Genomic DNA, 19,739 nt, shown 5'->3' with positions numbered 1-19,739 from the left:
GACACTGGAACGTAGTATCTACATTAAGTTAAAAATAAAAAATATTTAGAGAAGACAGTAATAGGACTACAAAGTATCAAAAACTCAAAGGAATTAATTCTTTCAGCTGTCTCAAAAGTAAAGTGCTTTCTGAAACTTTTCCCAAAGTTTCAACAGATCCTGAAGGGACAATGAAACAGCAGAACTCAACGCCCAAAATGTCTTCGTTCAAATCTTAGTTCTGTCATTTATTAATACTATGTTCATCTTGAACAAGTCACAAAAGCTCTCTCCACCTCAATCCCTCATCTGTAGAATGGGATTAATAGCAATGACTAATTGATAGGGATGATATAAATATTAAATGAGTTACTGAAGTACTTAAAATGTCATGTAAAATACTTATAAAGGTATCTGAAAAAAAGTAGTCAAAACCTACATTAGCAGCAGCAAAAAATGCCACAATACATAACCATTTTCTTCTTATAAATTTACTAAAGCCTGGTGTAATTCTATTTCAAGAATTTGAGAAAATGTAAGCAAAAATGTTAAAACAATCTCTAAACTACAGATGGAATGTATAATAATTTAAACATAACAATCTAGGTACACAAAATTCAAACCAAGAATTCAACAAAATAGCCATTGCTACTAAGTATTCAATAAGTTTAAACAATGCAGTTTCAAGCCATTCCTCTCTGGTGGCCAGTGAATATTTAATTTAAGAAAAAATGCACAGTGTGACATTATTGCTATGTGTAAGAAAAGTTCTCTCCTTTCCATCACTTGCTGTTGTTAACCTAGGACCATCTGGTATTCATGAGAATGAACTTCACTATAAGATACTGATTGCCATACTTTGTCTATTCTCTAATAGTTGAGTTATTGTCAAAGTAAATAAATGCTGCCACCTTGTGGGCTTATGAGTATGGTATTAAACAACCCAAAATGATCCCCAGGCCTTTAAAGAAAGATAAATTTTAAAAACAAAAGTTTCTGGTTCCACTTTTCCTCTCAGTGAGATTTTCATTGCAATAAATGATCAACACTAGACACATTTCATGCAATTTTACAGTAAGAATAATTTTTTCGATCAGGTAATGAAATAGCGCACCAAATTCAAAATTATTTGTCCTCTCTTAACATGTCTTTCTCTCTCTTCCCAAAAGAAATTCATTAAATGTCCTAATTTGAGAGGAATTAACAACCTTTAAAATGAATTTATTATCAACAATGTGTCTGAATGTGAGAATTAGAAAAAGTAAAAAAGTCACAAGGGTTGTGAAAGTTTGAAAGTCCCTTCAATAACAGTGGCCACTACGTTCCTTTGCTGTTAACTACTATTGTCTTCACCAGCTCTGTCTGATAAACTTTGAAAACTGATAACTTTGAAAATTTTCCTTCAGAAATGTCAATTCATGTAAACAAGAGAAAAGAATGAATGTTAACATGCAAGATGAAACAACAAAAGGCACCTTTAAATTTTTTATTTTGCTTTAAATATTTTAATATAACTAGTCTCATTTTCAGTAAGTGATATTTCCAAACTGAAATATTAAGTCTTCCTATGACAGTAAACTTCTGCCTCAGAATGCAGTGCTCTGATATAAATATCTTTGCATGACCAAAGTTTATTTATTTAAAAAAAAAAACAAACAAAATTAAATCAAGCTAAAATGGCTTTCAGGAATGATGAAAAAAGAGCTCTTACCCTTTTTGAATACCTAGAGATGTACAACCCATTCTACATTTCCTAGACAGAAATACTGCTTTTGGAATGTGAAGTTAAGAAGGAAATTTTGTTCAATTTTGGGGTTTTTTGTTCATTTTTTAATGGAGAAGAAAATACAATACAGGATGGATTCATGGTTGTGAGGGACATTAACCAGTATTATAAGAAGAGTTCTAATTTGTATTACATCTTAGTTGGGTAGAGCCATATAATTACAGGTAAATATATACACAGCAGGTCAATATTATTTCTTCTATAAAGGCACTGAAATACAATTGAGAGCTCCCCTGAATCCAGGCATCAAATCTGGCCTGTCTGTGGTTATGTTCCTAGCCTAGCTGACACTAACCAGCTGGTCAATGAATTTTTGTCAAATAATTACTCATTTAATTCATCAGTTAAACTTTAATCACTCCACTGCATAATTAAAAAAACTTACATTGCCAACATTATAGAAAAATAAATAAATATATGATTTCTGTCTTTGTAATCAAGTTAACCAAGATTGAGCATAATTAAAGATTTAATGCAATAGTCTCTTCAGCTAATGGCTTGAATTTCAAGATCAATATTCATATACATAAATAAAAATCTTAGTTATGCAAATGGAAAAGCACATGCACTTTTAGTAATTTTAAACAAGTTAAAACTTGCCAAATTCCTGATCTGCATCAAAAACATCTTCTTAAAGGCTTCTTTCACTCTATCTAGAAAATCTGAACACACAGACTGGTAATTGATAACACCAATGGACTACTGCTAATTGTGTTATATGTGATACATGATACAGCCCAGTGGTTTTACAATGTCCATAAGTTAAGACATAGAGTTTCATAAGAATGCAGGGCTGAAACGACATAGTACCTGAGATTTGCTTGAAAATACTTATGCAAAGAAAAGTAAGAGTGAAGAGTATACATACACCAAGTATACCAAAATCTGGACTCCTGCGGAGTCTGGGAGATAGTTGTTTAACAGATTATTTTTCTATTTTCTCTATTTTTAGGTATATTAGAAACTTCTATTAAAATTTTTAAGCAATGGTCAAGATGATGAAGATACAAATAATATAAATTAATCATAGAAAGATACTTAGAAAATCTCAATATTTGGGAACTAATTAGATAAGTCTCAATAATCCATGAGCCAAAATAAAATCAGATTTAAAATTTAAAAGTTTCCTAAACTGAATGAAAATGGAAAGATACCATATCTTTGACACAATAACAATGAATAGTCTAAAAATAAAATTGCCAAAATAATCTCACTAGCAGCATCAAAAAAATATTTAGGAATTAACTTAACCAAGAAGGTAATTTGTACAATGAGATGTACAAAACACTGCTGAAATAAACTAAAGAAGACATGAATAAGTGGAAACACATCCCAAGTTCATGGATTGGAAGGCTGGGTACTGTTAAGATGTCAGACTTCCCAAAGTGATATACAGACTTAATATAATCCCTATCAAAATTCCAATGGCTTCTTTTTAAATAGAAAAACCCATGCTAAAATTCACATGGAATTCCAAGGGACCTGAAATAGCCAAAATAATTTTGAAAAAGAAGAACAGAGCTGGAGAACTCACATTTCCCGATTTCCAAACTTACTACAAAGCCACAGTAATCATAAAACACTGATAAAAACAGACATATAGACCAATGGAATAGAAGAGAGAACACAGAATTAAATTCTTGCATATACAGTCAAATGATTTTTGACAAGATGGCTAAGACTATTCAATGGGGAAAGGACAGGATTTTCAACAAATGGTTCTGAGAAAACTACATAACCACATGCAAATGAATGAAGTTAGACCCTTACCTAAAACCATATGCAAAAATTAACGCAAAATGGATTAGAAAACGAAAACTATCGAACTCTTTTCGCAACTTTGGATTTGACAATCATTTCTTAGATATGGCACCATAGGTACAAGCAACAACAACAAAATAGACAAATTAGACTTCATAAAAATGTGAAATTGTGCATCAATAGACAATATCAACAGAGTAAAAAGGCAACCCAAAGAATGAGAGAAAATATTTACAAATTTGATAATGGAATAATAATCAGAATATACAGAAAAGTCCCTAAACTCGACAACCAAAAAACAAACTTAATTTAAAAAAGGGCAAAGGATTCAGGCAGACACTTTCACAAAGAAGACATACAAATGTCCTAAACACATGAAAAAGACACTCAATATTACTAATCATCAGGGAAATTCAAATCAAATCTAAGCAATGCCACCTCATACCCAATACAATGGGTATTAAAAAAAAACCCAGAAAATAACAAGCACTGGCAAGGATGTGGAGAAACTGGCTTTGTGCACTGCTGGTAGAAACGCAAAATGATATATAGCCCCTGTAGAAAACAGCACTGTGGTTCCTCTAAAAATTAAAAACACAATTACCATATGATCCTGTAATTCCATTTCTGGGTATATACCCAAAAGAACTGCAAGCAAGGTCTCAAAGAGTTATTTTTACACCCATGTTCATAGCAGCATTATTCACAATAGCTAAAACATGGAAGCAACACAAGTATCCACTGAGAGACGGCAGATGACCAAAATGTAGTACATACATATAATGGAATGTTAAGATGGTATACTTTATGTTACGTATATTTTACCACAATAAAACAATTTTTGGAAAAAATAAAAGATACCACATCAAAATCTGTGGGATGTAGTTAATGCAGTGCTTGGAGGGAAATTTATAACACAAGTTATGTATATTAGAAAAGAAATAAGGTTTCAACTCAATCACTTCAGTTTCTACTTAAGAAACTAGAAAGTTAAGAACAAATTAAACCTAAAGAAAGCAGAAAATGGGAAACAATAAAGTTAAGAGTAGAAATCAATGAAACAGAGAACAGAAAAATACAGAATATTAATAAACCAGGAGCTGGCTCTTTGAGAAGACAAATAAAGTTGAAAACTTCTAAGCCAGACTATTAAAAAAATAAATAAATAAAGGGAAACAAATTTTGAAAATCAGGGATGAGAAAGGGAATACCATTATAGAATCTAAAGATATTAAAAAGATAATAAAGGAATATTATGAGCACTTGTATGTCAAAATTTCAACAACTTAGATGAAATGGACAAATTCCTTGAAAGACACAAAATAAAAATAATGCTCAATCAAGAAGAAATGGATAACCTGATTAGCCCTACATCTCTTTTAAAAATTGCATTTGTATTTAAAAATCTTCCCTCAAAGAAAACTCAAGACCAAGTTGAGTTCACTAGAAAATTGTACAAAATGTGTAAGGAAGAAATAATGACAGTTCTTTATAAACTCTTCCAGAAAATTGAAGGGGAGAGAGCACTTATGAAGAGAGCACACCTGGTCATCAAAACTAGACAAAAACGTAACAAGAAAACAAACTTCAACCCAATGAGGTGGATACTATTAATCATTCTATTTTAGAGATAAATTGAGGACTAAAGAGATTTAGAAACTTTCCTATAACTAAAGAGCTAAAAATTGGCAGGCAATCTGGATTTCAGAACACAGGCTCTTAACTATAACACTATAACTGCTTCTCCAATTCAATTAAATTTGAGATACTCATACAAAAGAAAACAGTAAAGAGCGCTGCCCAATACTTACCTGGAAACTATGCTGGAGCCATTATAGAGATCACTAGCATATGACAATGTAGCCAAAGGTCGTACTGAATTATAGCGAGTGAACTTGGATAAGCATTCCTGAAATTCATCCAACTGGCTTGCAGTTCGACTGTCATCTAGATGAAGGAAATAAAACAAAAATGAATTGAACTGCAACATAAGTCAAAGAGCAATATCCACAGGTTAAAAATTATATTCTAAATACAAACAACAATTCTTAAAGAGTATTTATCAGGGAGGGTATATACAGCTAAGTGGTAAAGTGCATGCTTAGCCTGCACAGGTCCTGGGTTCAATCCCCAGTAACTCCATTAAAAAACAATAAATAAATAATCAAACAAGCATTACCTCCTCCTCTCCAAAAAATAAAATAAAGTAAAAAAAATTTTAAAGTGTATTTAGAGAAGACTAGAATGCATTAATCAGCTGATGTTTTAGCTTTAATAAAAATTTCTTTGTGGTTCTTGAAAAACAACATCTCTTTCATCACCAATAAGAACACAGTGTGAATTTTCTCTTTTAAGCAATTATTCTCAGAAAAATAGGAATGAAAAAAATACCTTGATCAAGGAAAGTTAACTTATTTATTAAAACAAAGATCCCTTATCAACAGTTTGAAAGTGAAAGTAGAGAAAGGGGTACATATATTGGATAGGGTTATTTGTTAGCTTGAAGGAACATGTTTACAGGGATACATCTTCATGCTCATGTTTACTTACTGTCAAAACATAAGTTATAATACTATAAATTAAAAATTGATTTTTAAGTAAAAAGAAAGTAAAACATTCATTCACATAAAACTTTGAAGTGCTTCAAATCCAATTATGGAATGGAGTAGAAATCTACAATGTGTGAATTATTAATTCTCAAAATCAAACTTAAAATAGGTTAACTAAAATGTCTTGGTGGAATATGGAAAACAATAATTCCATCCAACAGCACATTTTACAAATACTTGGAATAAAGTCCATTTCAGTGAACTATTCATAACCAAATGATGTAGAAAATAAATCATAAAATTTCCTTATAAAAGACCTATAGAGTTAATCTATTCTTCAATCTAGAAACAGGCCTACAGTGAAAGCATGAATAAAAACACCATTGTTTTTCAAAACTGCTTAAATTTTGGACTTTTATTTCCCTTTCCAAAGAAAGAAAAGTAAAGGACACAATTACTATAGTTAGCTTCCTATATTGAAACTTGAAGTAAGCCGATTACAACACTATTTTTATACCTTCTTCCTTATTCTTAGTTCATTACATATATACATGTACACAACTTTTTTAATGTAAACTTTTGTGATTTCCCTTCTTACCTGTCCTCTGAAAACAACAGTAAGCATAAAAAAATTAAGGTATAAGAATCACTAAGTCAAAAGTTACTATACTATATGATATATAATAAATAATTTATTTATCTGGAGATATATGGCTATCTTGAAGATAACTGTTGACATGAAGAAATTTACCTAAAAATTATTAGAAAGAAAAACAATTATTTGAGGAAGCTAAGCCTCTGTCCCTAATACTTTACATTTTAAAGATTTAAGCACTACTTAACGTCGTCATCTAACAACCTATGGTAATGTAGTGCTTCTATCCTAAAAAGAGCAAAGGGAACAAACCCAATAAGCATGCAAGACTATAATGTTATTGAAATAAAGCTCTTGTTCCACAAAAATTGTTTTCAGAAAATTCAACAAATTATAAATAAAAATGGGTTACAACTGTACTGCAAAGTCGTTTGGATACAACATTTAATTAGTTCTTTTTATATATAACCCTATTACTGTGAGCTACTTAATGTAATAAATACTGAAAAGAATCCTTTTAAATACCTTAGACATACATTTAAAATTGTTTTAATGTTAATCTATTCTTTTACATTTTAACATCAGTCGCTAAGTACATAAAATTCACAAGTATTCAAGAATGTGCATTCTGTAGACCACAATCCTTTTCTAGGATAGCTGAACTTCTAGCCATCATACCCACTCACTTAACACCTATTTTCAACAGAAGTTATAAAAATAACACTAAAAATAGTTATTTCAGTATCTGAAAGTATACAGATTGATTTCACCTATTTGGAGGTGAAAAGGTAGGATTTTATTTGCTTGGTTGGTTTATGACAAACACCCATACATGTCTGTTAGCATATCACCTCTACTATTCTAACTACAGATTAGTTTGTAAAAGTGTGTTCAGTGTCTTTTCTCTCTTCTATTGCTTTATAATTTAGCTTCTCTTTCAGTTACAAAGAGTTGAAGGTATTAATTTCTTAATCTTCACCTCTCATCTTCACAGATGAAAATAAAATTTGGGGATTGGGAGTGGATTCTCATTTGAAAATATTTAAAAGGACAATCAAATTCTTAGGTATCCCATTTGAAAGAAGTTTAAATTTCCTCTCTACAGGCAAAGAAACTAGGAGGAACTTCATATTCAGCAATATGATTGGTGCAGTCAATGTGCAAATTTGATTAAGTTAAATTTGAGATTCCTAAAAACTAAAGACAATGAGTTTTATGTACAATACAGACATGTCTACAAAAATAAAAACTGAATCTTCCTCCTGGTTTTAACTTATTATTTTACCTTCCTATAAGGTATATTCCCAATGTAAATTAAATTGGTTTGTGATTACCTTTACCATCCCACAGCATATCTACGCTGCTAGTTACTTCAAAATTATTAATCAATAGCCTACTCCAATCTCTCCCATCTCACTTTCTCTCTCTCTTTTTTTTAAATGTCTGCCATTTGCCTGTGGTTGTATTTGAACGTTAGCTGGCAAATAACTTCTGAAAAGGTTAACATGAACCCTCTGTCAATCAGAATGTTGGTCTCAGGCCACTTTCAACTCAACAGCTTCCTACTGTAGTTTATAGAATATTACAGAAGTTCAGTAAGGGGCTCAAGCCTCAGGCAAAACAATGAAAGCTTGCCATCTGTATCAAAACTGTTGACCATTAATTTCAAACGCACTTATAAACAAAGCTTGGTTTCCTCCTAGTCTTCATAGGAAAAATGCTATGTATTTTTTTCCTCCACCTCCAATCTTGAAGCAAACTTGTCGAAAGGTTCTAAGCAATATGTAGGTTATAATACAAAGATGCCTATTTAAGAGAAAACCAAGGCCAAATTTTTAACAATAAAATATCAGACTTTTTTCCCCTTGGTGGTGAGCAGCTATACTACGAATGACTTCAATTAACTGAGAACCTAACTTATACCAAGCATTATATTCTATATGTATCATCTATAAACCTTAAAAAAAAACCCAACTTGTAGGGTTGGTATAAATGTCCCCATATCGGTGAGCAAAGACACCAAGAGAGACTAAAGATCAGAGAACTAACAAAAAGGGCACAAAGCTACATTACTTTTCTATAGCAATAAAAATACTCTATGCCATCACGTACACTTCTTTGCATAAGTTATTTCCTCTATTTTGAATATGTTTCTAATTACCCTTTTAAGTTAATTACTACTAGCCTTGACTAAATACAACTTCTCTAAAAATCCCTATAGTGATCATTCTCTTCCATTTCCCCATTTTCACCTTGGCGTGGCTTTCTTACTCCCAGTTTAGTAGATACTCCTATTTCTTAATGCTCTTTGCATATTTATATAACACATCATATCACATAGAATTATTTACCTGTTGCCCTCCCCCATTAAATTTACAATACTCCCTGACAATAAGAACCAGTTCTTTCATCTTTTTTTCTTAGCACAGAGGACAGGCAACCGAATGGAACTTATTTTTGCTAGCTACATATTCATGGCTGATTTGTTTTTAACTTTCTACAGCTCACTATATAAAGATCAAAAAATTCCCAAATGGAGAAAGGTAACAAAATAGCTATGAACAGCAATGTTCTCCAAGAGAACTAAGAACCTCCACAGTGTTCTGGCAGACTATGTCAAAAATACACACTTTTGCCTTGTGAATAGGACTTCCCATAAATCTGCAAGAAGAAGCTGATATGGATCTGAAATACAAATTTGAAATATTTTAAGAAGTCCTGAATATGTACCTGAGATACGAGACATCCTTGTAGAAAAGTAACATTGCTCTAAGTCCTCAAAATGAGCAGTGAGTCGTTTTCGTCTTGATGCTAATGTGCTGTTATACCAGGGCTGTTTCTTTGTCTAAGGTGATAAAAAGAAAAGGCATTTGTAATTCAGAACAAATCATACTATTTTTCTGCAAAGAATATCCAAATGCTTGCATATTTAATTTCAAAAGTTCACATGAAAATAACTACAAATGGTAGAAAAACTTTAGACCATATTTTCCAATTTTTACTTTAACAGGGAAAATTGGCCAATTTTACAAGAATAAAATGAGAAGCTTCTTTCAACTCTCCAAATTAAATGAAGATAGAATCCACTATAAGTGTCACTGTAAAACATAGAATTTTGAGAATTGTAATAGGCAGAAATTGTTAGAAAACAATTACCAAAAGAAAACTATTTTTCTTTTGATGATGATCCCTATATTATAGCCCTATACATTTTGAATAATAGGAACAAGTGCTTGGTTGTACAGAATAGGTATTTAAATTAACACTAATTATTATATTAAGGGGCAGTTAATTTGTTTATACTTAATAGTCTGACATATACATTAGAAGACCAGAATAACTGACATATATATATATATATATATATATATATATATATATATATATATATATATATATATATATATATATTTAGACACAGACAACAAATCCAAAATATACTGTATATAAATCCTACAAAAAAACAAGTCTATGATGCTAAATATATAATATTACCAACACCATGTTAACTAAAAGTGTATGACAATTCTTCCACTAATGGTTATTATTACCTATCTACTATGCTTGAGGCGCATTAACAGATACAGAGATAAGACACACAATGAGATCCTGAGATGACACAAGTTCATCAAAAACCGTATCACAGCTGCAAATTTATTAAGTAAGAAATATTAAGTTACTACCATGAACAAAACACTTATCTAAAGTGAATTCCTGCTGAAAGTAGGTAAGTAAAGTCGTATTTTAAAGCAGTACCTGTATCACAAGAAAAAAAGACAAATTCCAAAGACATAAGAGACAATTAAACAGGAAGCTGAACTCAGAGGTGATGGTAAACAAAATATAACAGTGCAGAAGAGGGGAAAAAGAGGAAGGGGCCAATCTAATCTGGGGACAAATACTGCAAAAGAACAAGTACCAGATTTGAAGAATAAAGAGAGAATTTGCAAACTGGAAGATAAATCTGAAAGAATTACCCAAAATGAAGGATAAAAGTCAAGAAGGCAGAAAATATGAAAGGGAAAAAAATACATAAAAGGCAGAATAATATGATTTAAAATATGAGCACCCGGAGATCTAGAAATGAGTAACAGACAGAAGAAGAAATATTTGAAGAGTTGACATTGACAATTTTCCAAGAACTGAAAAGAGATATGAAGACAGACACAGAAATTATTCCTAACAGGTAGGATAATTTAAAAGAAATCCACAATTAGATAAACTAAAGCAAACCTGTGTTTTTGTCAAAAACAGAAAGATTTTTAAAAAAATCAGACAAACAGAAAAGATAATCCTCCTAACAGGAACAACAATTAAACAGACAAAATACTTCTCAAAAGCATTATGGAAGCTAGAACACAGTAAACTTTAGTTATCCCTAAAAAGTAGAAAGAAAATAACCTCAGCCTAATATTAAGAAACTATTCCGCAACAACATAAGCAAAATATTTTTTCATGTGCATGAAAACAAAGATTATCACCAATAAGCCATTTCTTTAAAAATTTCTGGAAGTGTGTACTTGAAAAGTTCAATAACACAAACTAGAAGGTCTGAGATGCAAGGAAACTCGTAACCATGTAAGAGATTTAAAATAGTTTATATACAATAATTACAATATCTAATTTATGGGCTTTAAGAATAAGACAGAATAAATGCACCAAAAAAAGCATGCAAGTCAGAAGAGAGGGCCCAGGTAACTTTTACTTGAAAATTCTACCAAATATTCAAGGAAGATATATCAATCTTACACAATCTCTTTCAGAAAACACTTTCCAATTTGTCTTATGAGGCCAGTATAACTCTAATACCCAAACCCAACAAGGACACCTGGGGAAGGTAAGGAAAGAAGGAGGGGAGTAAGAGCCTTCATGAAAATAAGCACCCACAGCAAAACAACAGCACATCAATTCCAACAACATGTAAAAAGAACAACTCATCATGACCAAACAGAATTTAGCCCAAGAATACAGGGTTGTTTTCATATTAGAAAAATCAATCAACACAGTTCACCAAGTGTGCATAATAAAGACGAATAACCATATAATAATTTCAAGAGATGCACAAAAAGTATCTGACAAAATTGAATACCTATACATGCTAAAATTTCTCAACAAATTAGGAATAGAAGGATACTTCTTCAACTTGATAAAAGGCATCTACCAAAATGTAGGGCTAACCTATTAGTTGAAGTGTAAGGAGAAGGTAAAAGAGGAAAAGGAAGAGAAGGGAGATGGGGAAAAGGAGAGGACGGGAGGGGAGAAGAGGTGAGAGGAGGGGAGCAGACGAGAACACACAAAGATTAGAAAAGAATAGGTAAAAATGTCTTTTTGCTGATCACATAATTTTTACGTATAAATTCACGAGAAATTTATAAAACTACTAGAATTAATAAATAAATTTAGCAAACTAAGAAACAAGGTTAACATACAAAAATCAACTGTATGTTTATATAGTCACAACAGGCAGAAAATAAAATTTTATACCAACTGTATCAATAGTAAGATAGCATCAAAAAAGAATTAGAAATTAATCTAACAAAAGCATGGAAGACCCTATATTACAAATGTAAACACTTAGAAGAGAAATCTTTAAAAGACCAAAATAAATGGAAAGATACACCATATTCATAGACTGGAAGGCTCAATATTGTTAATGTGTTACCATTAGAGGAACTGGGTAAAAGGTACATGGGGTCTCTCTGTATTATTTCTTACAACTGCCATGTGAATCTACAATTATCTCAAAATGTAAAAGTTTATTTTTACAACTCTAAAAAATACTTAGGAATAAACTTATGAAGAAATAAATAAAACCTAGACTCAACTCAGTATCATAAACATATTAATTCCCTTTCAGGTAGTTTGTAAGTTAAAGGCAGTTCTAATAAAGATAACAAGAAGCTTTTTTTTAATGTAGCTAGAGAAATTAATCCTAAAGTTCACATTAAAAAAACAAACTGAATATGTGGAATCTAAAATATGATACAAATGAACTTATTTACAAAGCAGAAACAGACTCGTTGACATAAAAAACAAACTTATGGTTACCATGAGGGAAAGGGGGTGAGAAGGGATAAACTGAGAGTTTGAGATTTGCAGAACTAACTACTATATACAAAATAAACAACAAAGTCCTACTGTATAACAGAAGGAACTACTTTCAACACCCTGTAATAAACCATAATGGAAAAGAATACGAAAAAGAGCATATATGTATATATATATATATATATGCAGCACTGTGCTGTACACCAGAAACTAACACAACATTGTAAATCAACTATATTTCAATTAAAAAAAAAAAGAATATTCTGTAAAACAGTGAAAAAGAAAAGCTAGGGTTTGGGCAATTAATCCTATCAGACATTAAAACATCCCATAAAGAGGTGACAGTGATAGATGAAGAGAGAAACACACCAGTATGTAGAAGAGAAAGACCAGAAATAAATCCATATTCAAACAGAATTCTTGGTATGAGAAAGCCTGCATCTCACAACACTCGATCAAAGGTAAGATTTTTAAACATACGGCAGGGACAAGTAACTAGACATTTGGATAAAAAGAAAATTAGATCCATACTTCAAAACATGCACAACAATAAACTCTGAACAAAACAGGAATCTAAATGTAAACAATGGAATGAGACCAAGTATCTTCAGAAAGCACGGATAAACTTCTCTGCTCCCTAGTTACAGGCAGACATTTTGAACTATGACTCAAGACCCAGAGGTAATAAAAGACTGATAACTTCAACAAAATCAAAAACTTTTGACAATTAAAATAAATGGAAGAAAATACAGGCAACATTTATCACAGATAAAGAGCTAATACTCCTAAATATACCAAGTTTTTAAAATTGAACAAAAGAAATCAAAAACTTTATAGAAAAAAAGGCCAGGAATATAAATATATAATCCACTAAAAAGTATATTAATGTACCAGTAATCATACAAAAGATGTTTGTTCACTCTCACTCATAATTGAAGAAACAGAAAACCATTAGAAGATACACTTCTCACTTGACGGACTGGTAAAAATTTTAAAGTATAACTCATTCTGCTAGAGAGGCTCTGAGAAAGACTCTAGGAAAATAGGCACATTCATATATTGCTGGTAAAAATGCAAACTGATACAATCCTTTTGGGGAGGAAGACGATTTGGCAACTATACCAGTCTGTCTGTCTATCTAGCTGTCCATCCATCCACCCATATAGATATCTGACCCAGCAATCTCACTTCTAGGAAATTACACTGAGAAGATACACCTCCTACAATATGCAAATACATACGCACAAGTTAATCACTGCAGCACTGCTTGTATTTTCAAAATAATGGAAACTACCTACTGTTTTTAAAAATTTTATTTTTGTACAATTAATTTTATTTATTTATTTTGGAGGGGGTAATTAATCAGGTTTATTTATTTCTTTCTTTTTTAATGCAGGTGCTGGGGATTGATCCCAGGACCTCGTACGTGGTAAATACTCACTCTACCACTGAGCTATATACCCTCCCCTCCAGAAACTACCTACCTTTATGTAACAAACTGATTAAATTAATTACAGCACAGCCACATAAGAGTCCTATGCAGGTATAAAAAGCAATGTGGAAGATTTCTATGCACTTCTGTGGATCTGTTTTCATGATAAACTGTCAAATTAAAAAATAAACAAAGTACAGTAGAGAATCACTAGAAAGCTACACTTTGCATAAGAAAAGAGAAATAAGAGAATACGCATATGTATCCTGTAATCCTGACTAATAAAACTGGTTACTTACGGGGGTAAAAAACAACGTGGTGGGAAAAAGTAGAGGGTATGGGAATTGTTAGAAGGGCTGGAGGGGTGGTATTTATTGAGTTTGACTCTGTATAGCTCTGACCCTTAGAATTAGGTCAATGTTCAACATATTCAAAAAAGTTTATATGTAATAAAGATGAGGGTGGATGGTAGGATACAAATTTCAGAAGCAAATGAACATGCTGTATTTCAAAGAAGTATCACAATTAATACTGATGGAAGATTAACAATCAAATCCCAGTAACCTTTGAACACATTATATGTTTACTATGTATTCTCTCAGACTAAAGACAAAAAGAAATTTAAATAAATATTCACCACTAGTTAGTAAGTTTGTTTACCTAGTAACCTTCATACTAGTTCATGTATATATTTTCTAAGACTATGACATTAAGTAAAACATCTTTTGATAATGAGAGCTAGGTTTCTGTCAAAAATGGGAATTACAGATAAAGAGAGGGTTAAAGCTACAATGAACCCTGTGATGGTGAACTCTAACGAGAGATCGTTAGTATGAACTCTTAGCTTTTATGACAGATACAGAAATACATACAGACATGTTATATACGTATATGATTATAGAAATATTATGTATTGTACACTAAATAGCTGGTGTAATCTCAGCTAGTCTGGCTGCCCACAATGGTTATCTGCTCTTACTAACTCTTACTTACACTGTGGAATGCATTAAATAAAGAATAATAATATCCTGTAACCATGGGCCTATGAGTTGATTCAGAACAGAATGTATCAGTCTGTCAGCATTGTTTAGAAATGATAATTGAAATTACGATTTTCACCTGGTTTCAGCGATGCCTGTAATGGCTGGTCAATGCATTTTTGCCTGTGTGACTAGCTTAAAATAAGAGATCCTACCACAAGCTAAATTTTGATTTCCCGTTACGAAGGTGCTTAAGATGCAAGCCAGTAATGGTTCTAAACCTGGAGACAAAGCAGTTCCTGGGTGACTCGGTGGTGAAAGGACAAAGAAGACGGTGCCCGAAGTCCTCATACTCCTTTCAGTGAATACCCTTCTACTTGGCCATACTGTATCCATTGCTTATAATCAAGCTGTTCCAGAAGTATATAAACTGCTTGATTCCTGTGAGTCCTTTCATTAATCAAACACTTTAGGGGATTAATATGCAATAACTAATTTAATAACTAATTAAAATGTTATCTATACACAAACTAAGTTTCCTAGCTCTGTCCACTGAAAAGGCCTATAAGCAACGATGCCCTAAAAGCAATGAGCACACTTAAAACTCAGGTCTTTGTTTTGAAATACCATTCTCCATTGAAAGAAAGCAGGGCTTCTTGGATTCACGGCTGATTCCAGGACTGAGGCTAGTTAAGTACAAGATGATGCTGGAACATCTTGTTGTCTAAGAATGTATGAAGGTACTTTAGCAATAAGAACATGAAAATCAGCTTGAAAGAGTTCCAACTAGCTAAACAGGGAACAATTTGAGTTTCAAAATGATTAACAGAAAAAAATTAAAAGTCCACACCTTCATAATCACACAAACAAACAAAGAGGAATGAGGACCAGGTCTCCCTTATAGTAGAAAATTCTAACTAACAAATGTGGAAGAAATAAGTACTTGAAAAATATCACTTGGACAACAACCAAACTAATAATTATTTCAAATAAGATTTATTAATAGATGTTCAAATGGGAGAAAATGGTAATATATCTTTATAGTGGAGAGATCAGGCAGGCACCACCTTAATCAAGTGATCAGAGTTAACATCACCAGTACTGAGTAAACAATTATCACATGAGTCCAGAAATGACAAACTAACAAGGACACAACATCAGTCCTGTGGTATTCCTGATAAAAATCAATAATCTGATTCTAGTTATAAGGAAACATCAGATAAACTCACATTGAGGAACATTCTACAAAATTAGTAACATGCTCTTCAAAAATGTCAACATCATGTAAGACTGAATAACTGTAATAGTTTAGAGGAGACTAAAGAAACATGACAACTAAATGTAACCCTGGACTCCTACTAGACAAGGAAATTTTTTTGTCTTTCGCTATAAAAGATTAGTAGCTATAAAAGATTAGTAGTAAAATGGCTAAAATTTGAACACATTATTTAATATAATATTATATTAATATTAATTTCAAGTAATTGTACTAAGGGTATATTAAAAACTCTAAAGCAAAATCAATAGGCAATTACAGAAATTCAGAGATAATAATTTTCTGGCTTCACTTACTGTTAACAGTTTTTTCAATTCAACTTCAACTATAAACATTATTATTGAGTGGTAAAATGATACATCTGATAGCTGTACCATAGATTCCATAGCTATTCTATTCTAATTGGGCATATTTATTTTTCCAGAATTTTTGCTTCTATAAATACTACTGGTATATAATCTTTAGATAGTACTTAGAATCATTTCTTATAGGAAATTCCTATGTTTGTAACTACCAAATCACACAAGCATTTGCCATATGTATATATTGCCAATAGTCTTCCCGAAAGACAACCAACTCTCTCTTTCCCTCTCACTCAGTCCCCCATTCCAACCTCAGCCCCACGTGCACATGCACACAGCAGGTAAGAGTATTTCCCATTTTGAAACATCTTTAGCCATACCTACTAGGTGACTTCTTTGGCACCTTCTCTGGTACCGTATATTACTTCATGCTGTGCTTTTAGAATTTAGGAAACTGAGCATTATTTAAGATGTGAACTAACCAGTTGAATTTTTGCTTTTTTTTTCTCATGTTCTTCACCTATTTTTCCCCGCCATTCGGAGCTTTCATCAAAAAGATGAAATTGATATAAGAAGATTTTTAAATTTTGAAACAATTAAACCATCTACCTACCATACTGACAATAATACCTCTCCCACTTTGAGTTTAAAATCTTGTTTATGCTGTTTTCTTATATACAGCCCTCTTTCTTAATTTCTATTATTATTTAAATCATTATTTAGTTGATCTGGACTCTTACAGTAAGTGATAAAATAGAATAATGCAAATAATTTCCTGGCTATCACAACATCATTTACTTAATCTTCCTTTTCACCATTGATCCACATAACCACCTTTACCATTGGGTAAACTCTTAATTACCTTTCAATTAGCTTTTAAATTTTGATTGTGCTCTTTTTGTTATAACAGTCGTAGAATACACTATAATAACTAATTGGGCAAATGCCCTCTGAAGCATTCATTCTACAAATAACCTTTCAAGTCAGTTGGTCACACTCTCTGTAAACCCTTATAAAATATTTTTGAGGGTTTTTTTAACTGGAATCACATTAAATTAAGCTATGTTTATTGGTCTTTTCTCATTCTACAACTGCTTTAATCTATTCTAATTTTTAAATTTTTCTTGAAAATTATACATTTTTTAAGACTGCCTTTGTAGCAATACGCATCAGCACTAGCTACATTATTTTCACCTATATCATAATGGCCAGTTCCAGCTGTACATTGTAACACTTTATACAGGCTCCTTGTTTCTCTCTCTGTTTATCATCTAAGTTTTTCTCAGTTTCTTGAGCTCAATGCCTAGTTCATTTATTTTATTCTTATCTAAAATGAATACATTTATTAATATAAATTTTTAGGACAATTCAGGCCATATTTCATAAATTTTGATATGCAGTATTTTCACCAGCATTATTTTTTTGAATTGTTTGTAGCAACATCTGGACCTACTCTTTGACACAAAGAAATTCAGAGGAGTCTTTAATCTCTTCCAGATTATCTATCTATCTAAATAGTTATTTATTTGAGATTCTGATTCAGAGAATGTAGACAGTACAATTTATCCTGTTTCAGAATCAATCCATTTTTCTAAATACTCCAAGATTACTATCAATAATGTATATCCTTTGATGCAATGTTTAAAGTGAGCCAAGTACCTATTAAACCAAGTTTATCTCATCTGGCCCAAAGAAAATTCTAATGTCTTTATAATGACCTAAGAAAGTTATGTAGCAAAGTGGCCTCTGTTACATTTTTCACCTCATTTCTATTTTTCTCCCCCTTGCTCACTCCTCTCCAGCCATACTGTACTTCTGGACGGTGTCAGGCTTGCTTTTACTTCAGGGCTTATGTACTGGTTATCACTCTGCCTAGATCCTCCCAGAGATATTCACATAGCTTGCTCCTTCACCTCATCTTCCTTCAAAAGTAATCTGTTTTTATTACTACTGGTATCTCTCTAACTAGACTGAAAGCTTGGTTACAGCAGTTATTTTTGTCTGTTTTGTTTTTGCTCAATAACGTATTTCCAGAGTCTGTAATACTGTCCAGAAAACAGGAGGAACTCAAAAAAGAACTATTGGTTGAATAAATTAATATTTAAAAGCACAGACCCTGTAGCCATAAAGCCTGGCTTAAAATCTCTGCTCCCTCCTCTTACTAACTATATTAACCTTGGACAACCTCCTTAACTTCTCTGTGCCCAGGTACCTCCTCAATAAAACAGAAAATTATTGTAATAGTACTTATCTCATAAGGAAGTGCTAAGACTTAAAACAGTTAATACATGTAAAGTACACTGAGCAGGGAAAGCATGGTTCAGTGGTAGAGTGCGTGCTTAGCATGCACGAGGTCCTGGGTTCAATCCCCAGTACCTCCAGTAAAAAAATAATAACAAAAATAAATAAATAAACTGAATTATCTCCCCCCTCTAAAAAAAATTTAAAAAGAAAGTACACTGAACAATGTCTATGAATAGTAAATGCAAAATAAATGTTACCTAAATACTATTATTACTTTAATTACTTCTTGAGCTATACAGTCAGTCCTCCATGTCCATATGTTCTGCATCCACAGATTCAATCAAATACAGACAGAAAATACTCAAAAGAAAAAAAGAGAAAGAAAGAAAGAAAGAAAGAAAGAAAGAAAGAAAGAAAGAAAGAAAGAAAGAAAGAAAAGGAAATTCCAGAAAGTTCCAAAAAGCAAAACAAATCTGCAGCTGCACTGGCAACTATTTACATAGTATTCACACTGTATTTAAAACTTTCTACATAGCATTTGCATTACATTAGGTTTTATAAGAACTCTAGAGATGACAAAGTATACAGGAGGATGTGCTGTATAGATCACATGCAAATACTACACCAATTTATATAAGCATCCTTGGATTCTGGTACTGGAGCAGGTTCCTGGAACCAATCTCCTATGGATACTAAGAGATGACTACACTTTAAAATTTCCTACAATGTTTAAGTTTCAATCAACTTTTTAAAACTTTCTAACATTTTTTGCCTTATATAAATACCA

General features: G+C 31.9%; 1 protein-coding gene across 3 annotated transcripts in view; it reads right to left on the bottom strand.

Moving 5' to 3' along the window:
• Window positions 1-19,739, bottom strand: part of COP1 (COP1 E3 ubiquitin ligase) — a 166,731-nt gene that overhangs the window by 84,539 nt on the left and 62,453 nt on the right. For all 3 annotated transcript variants that reach the window (XM_014561409.2, XM_032463682.1, XM_032463681.1), the window contains 2 exons: window positions 9,401-9,515; window positions 5,338-5,473 (listed from right to left, as the gene is read on the bottom strand). In XM_014561409.2, coding sequence (XP_014416895.2) covers window positions 5,338-5,473; window positions 9,401-9,515 — 251 coding nt within the window. The remainder of the gene's footprint in view (window positions 1-5,337; window positions 5,474-9,400; window positions 9,516-19,739) is intronic.

Source organism: Camelus ferus, chromosome 21 (genome assembly GCF_009834535.1).
Source record: "Camelus ferus isolate YT-003-E chromosome 21, BCGSAC_Cfer_1.0, whole genome shotgun sequence".
NCBI classification, from domain to species: Eukaryota; Metazoa; Chordata; class Mammalia; order Artiodactyla; family Camelidae; genus Camelus; species Camelus ferus.
Note: the sequence above shows the minus strand (reverse complement) of the source record. Positions and strands in the feature narration are given on the sequence as shown.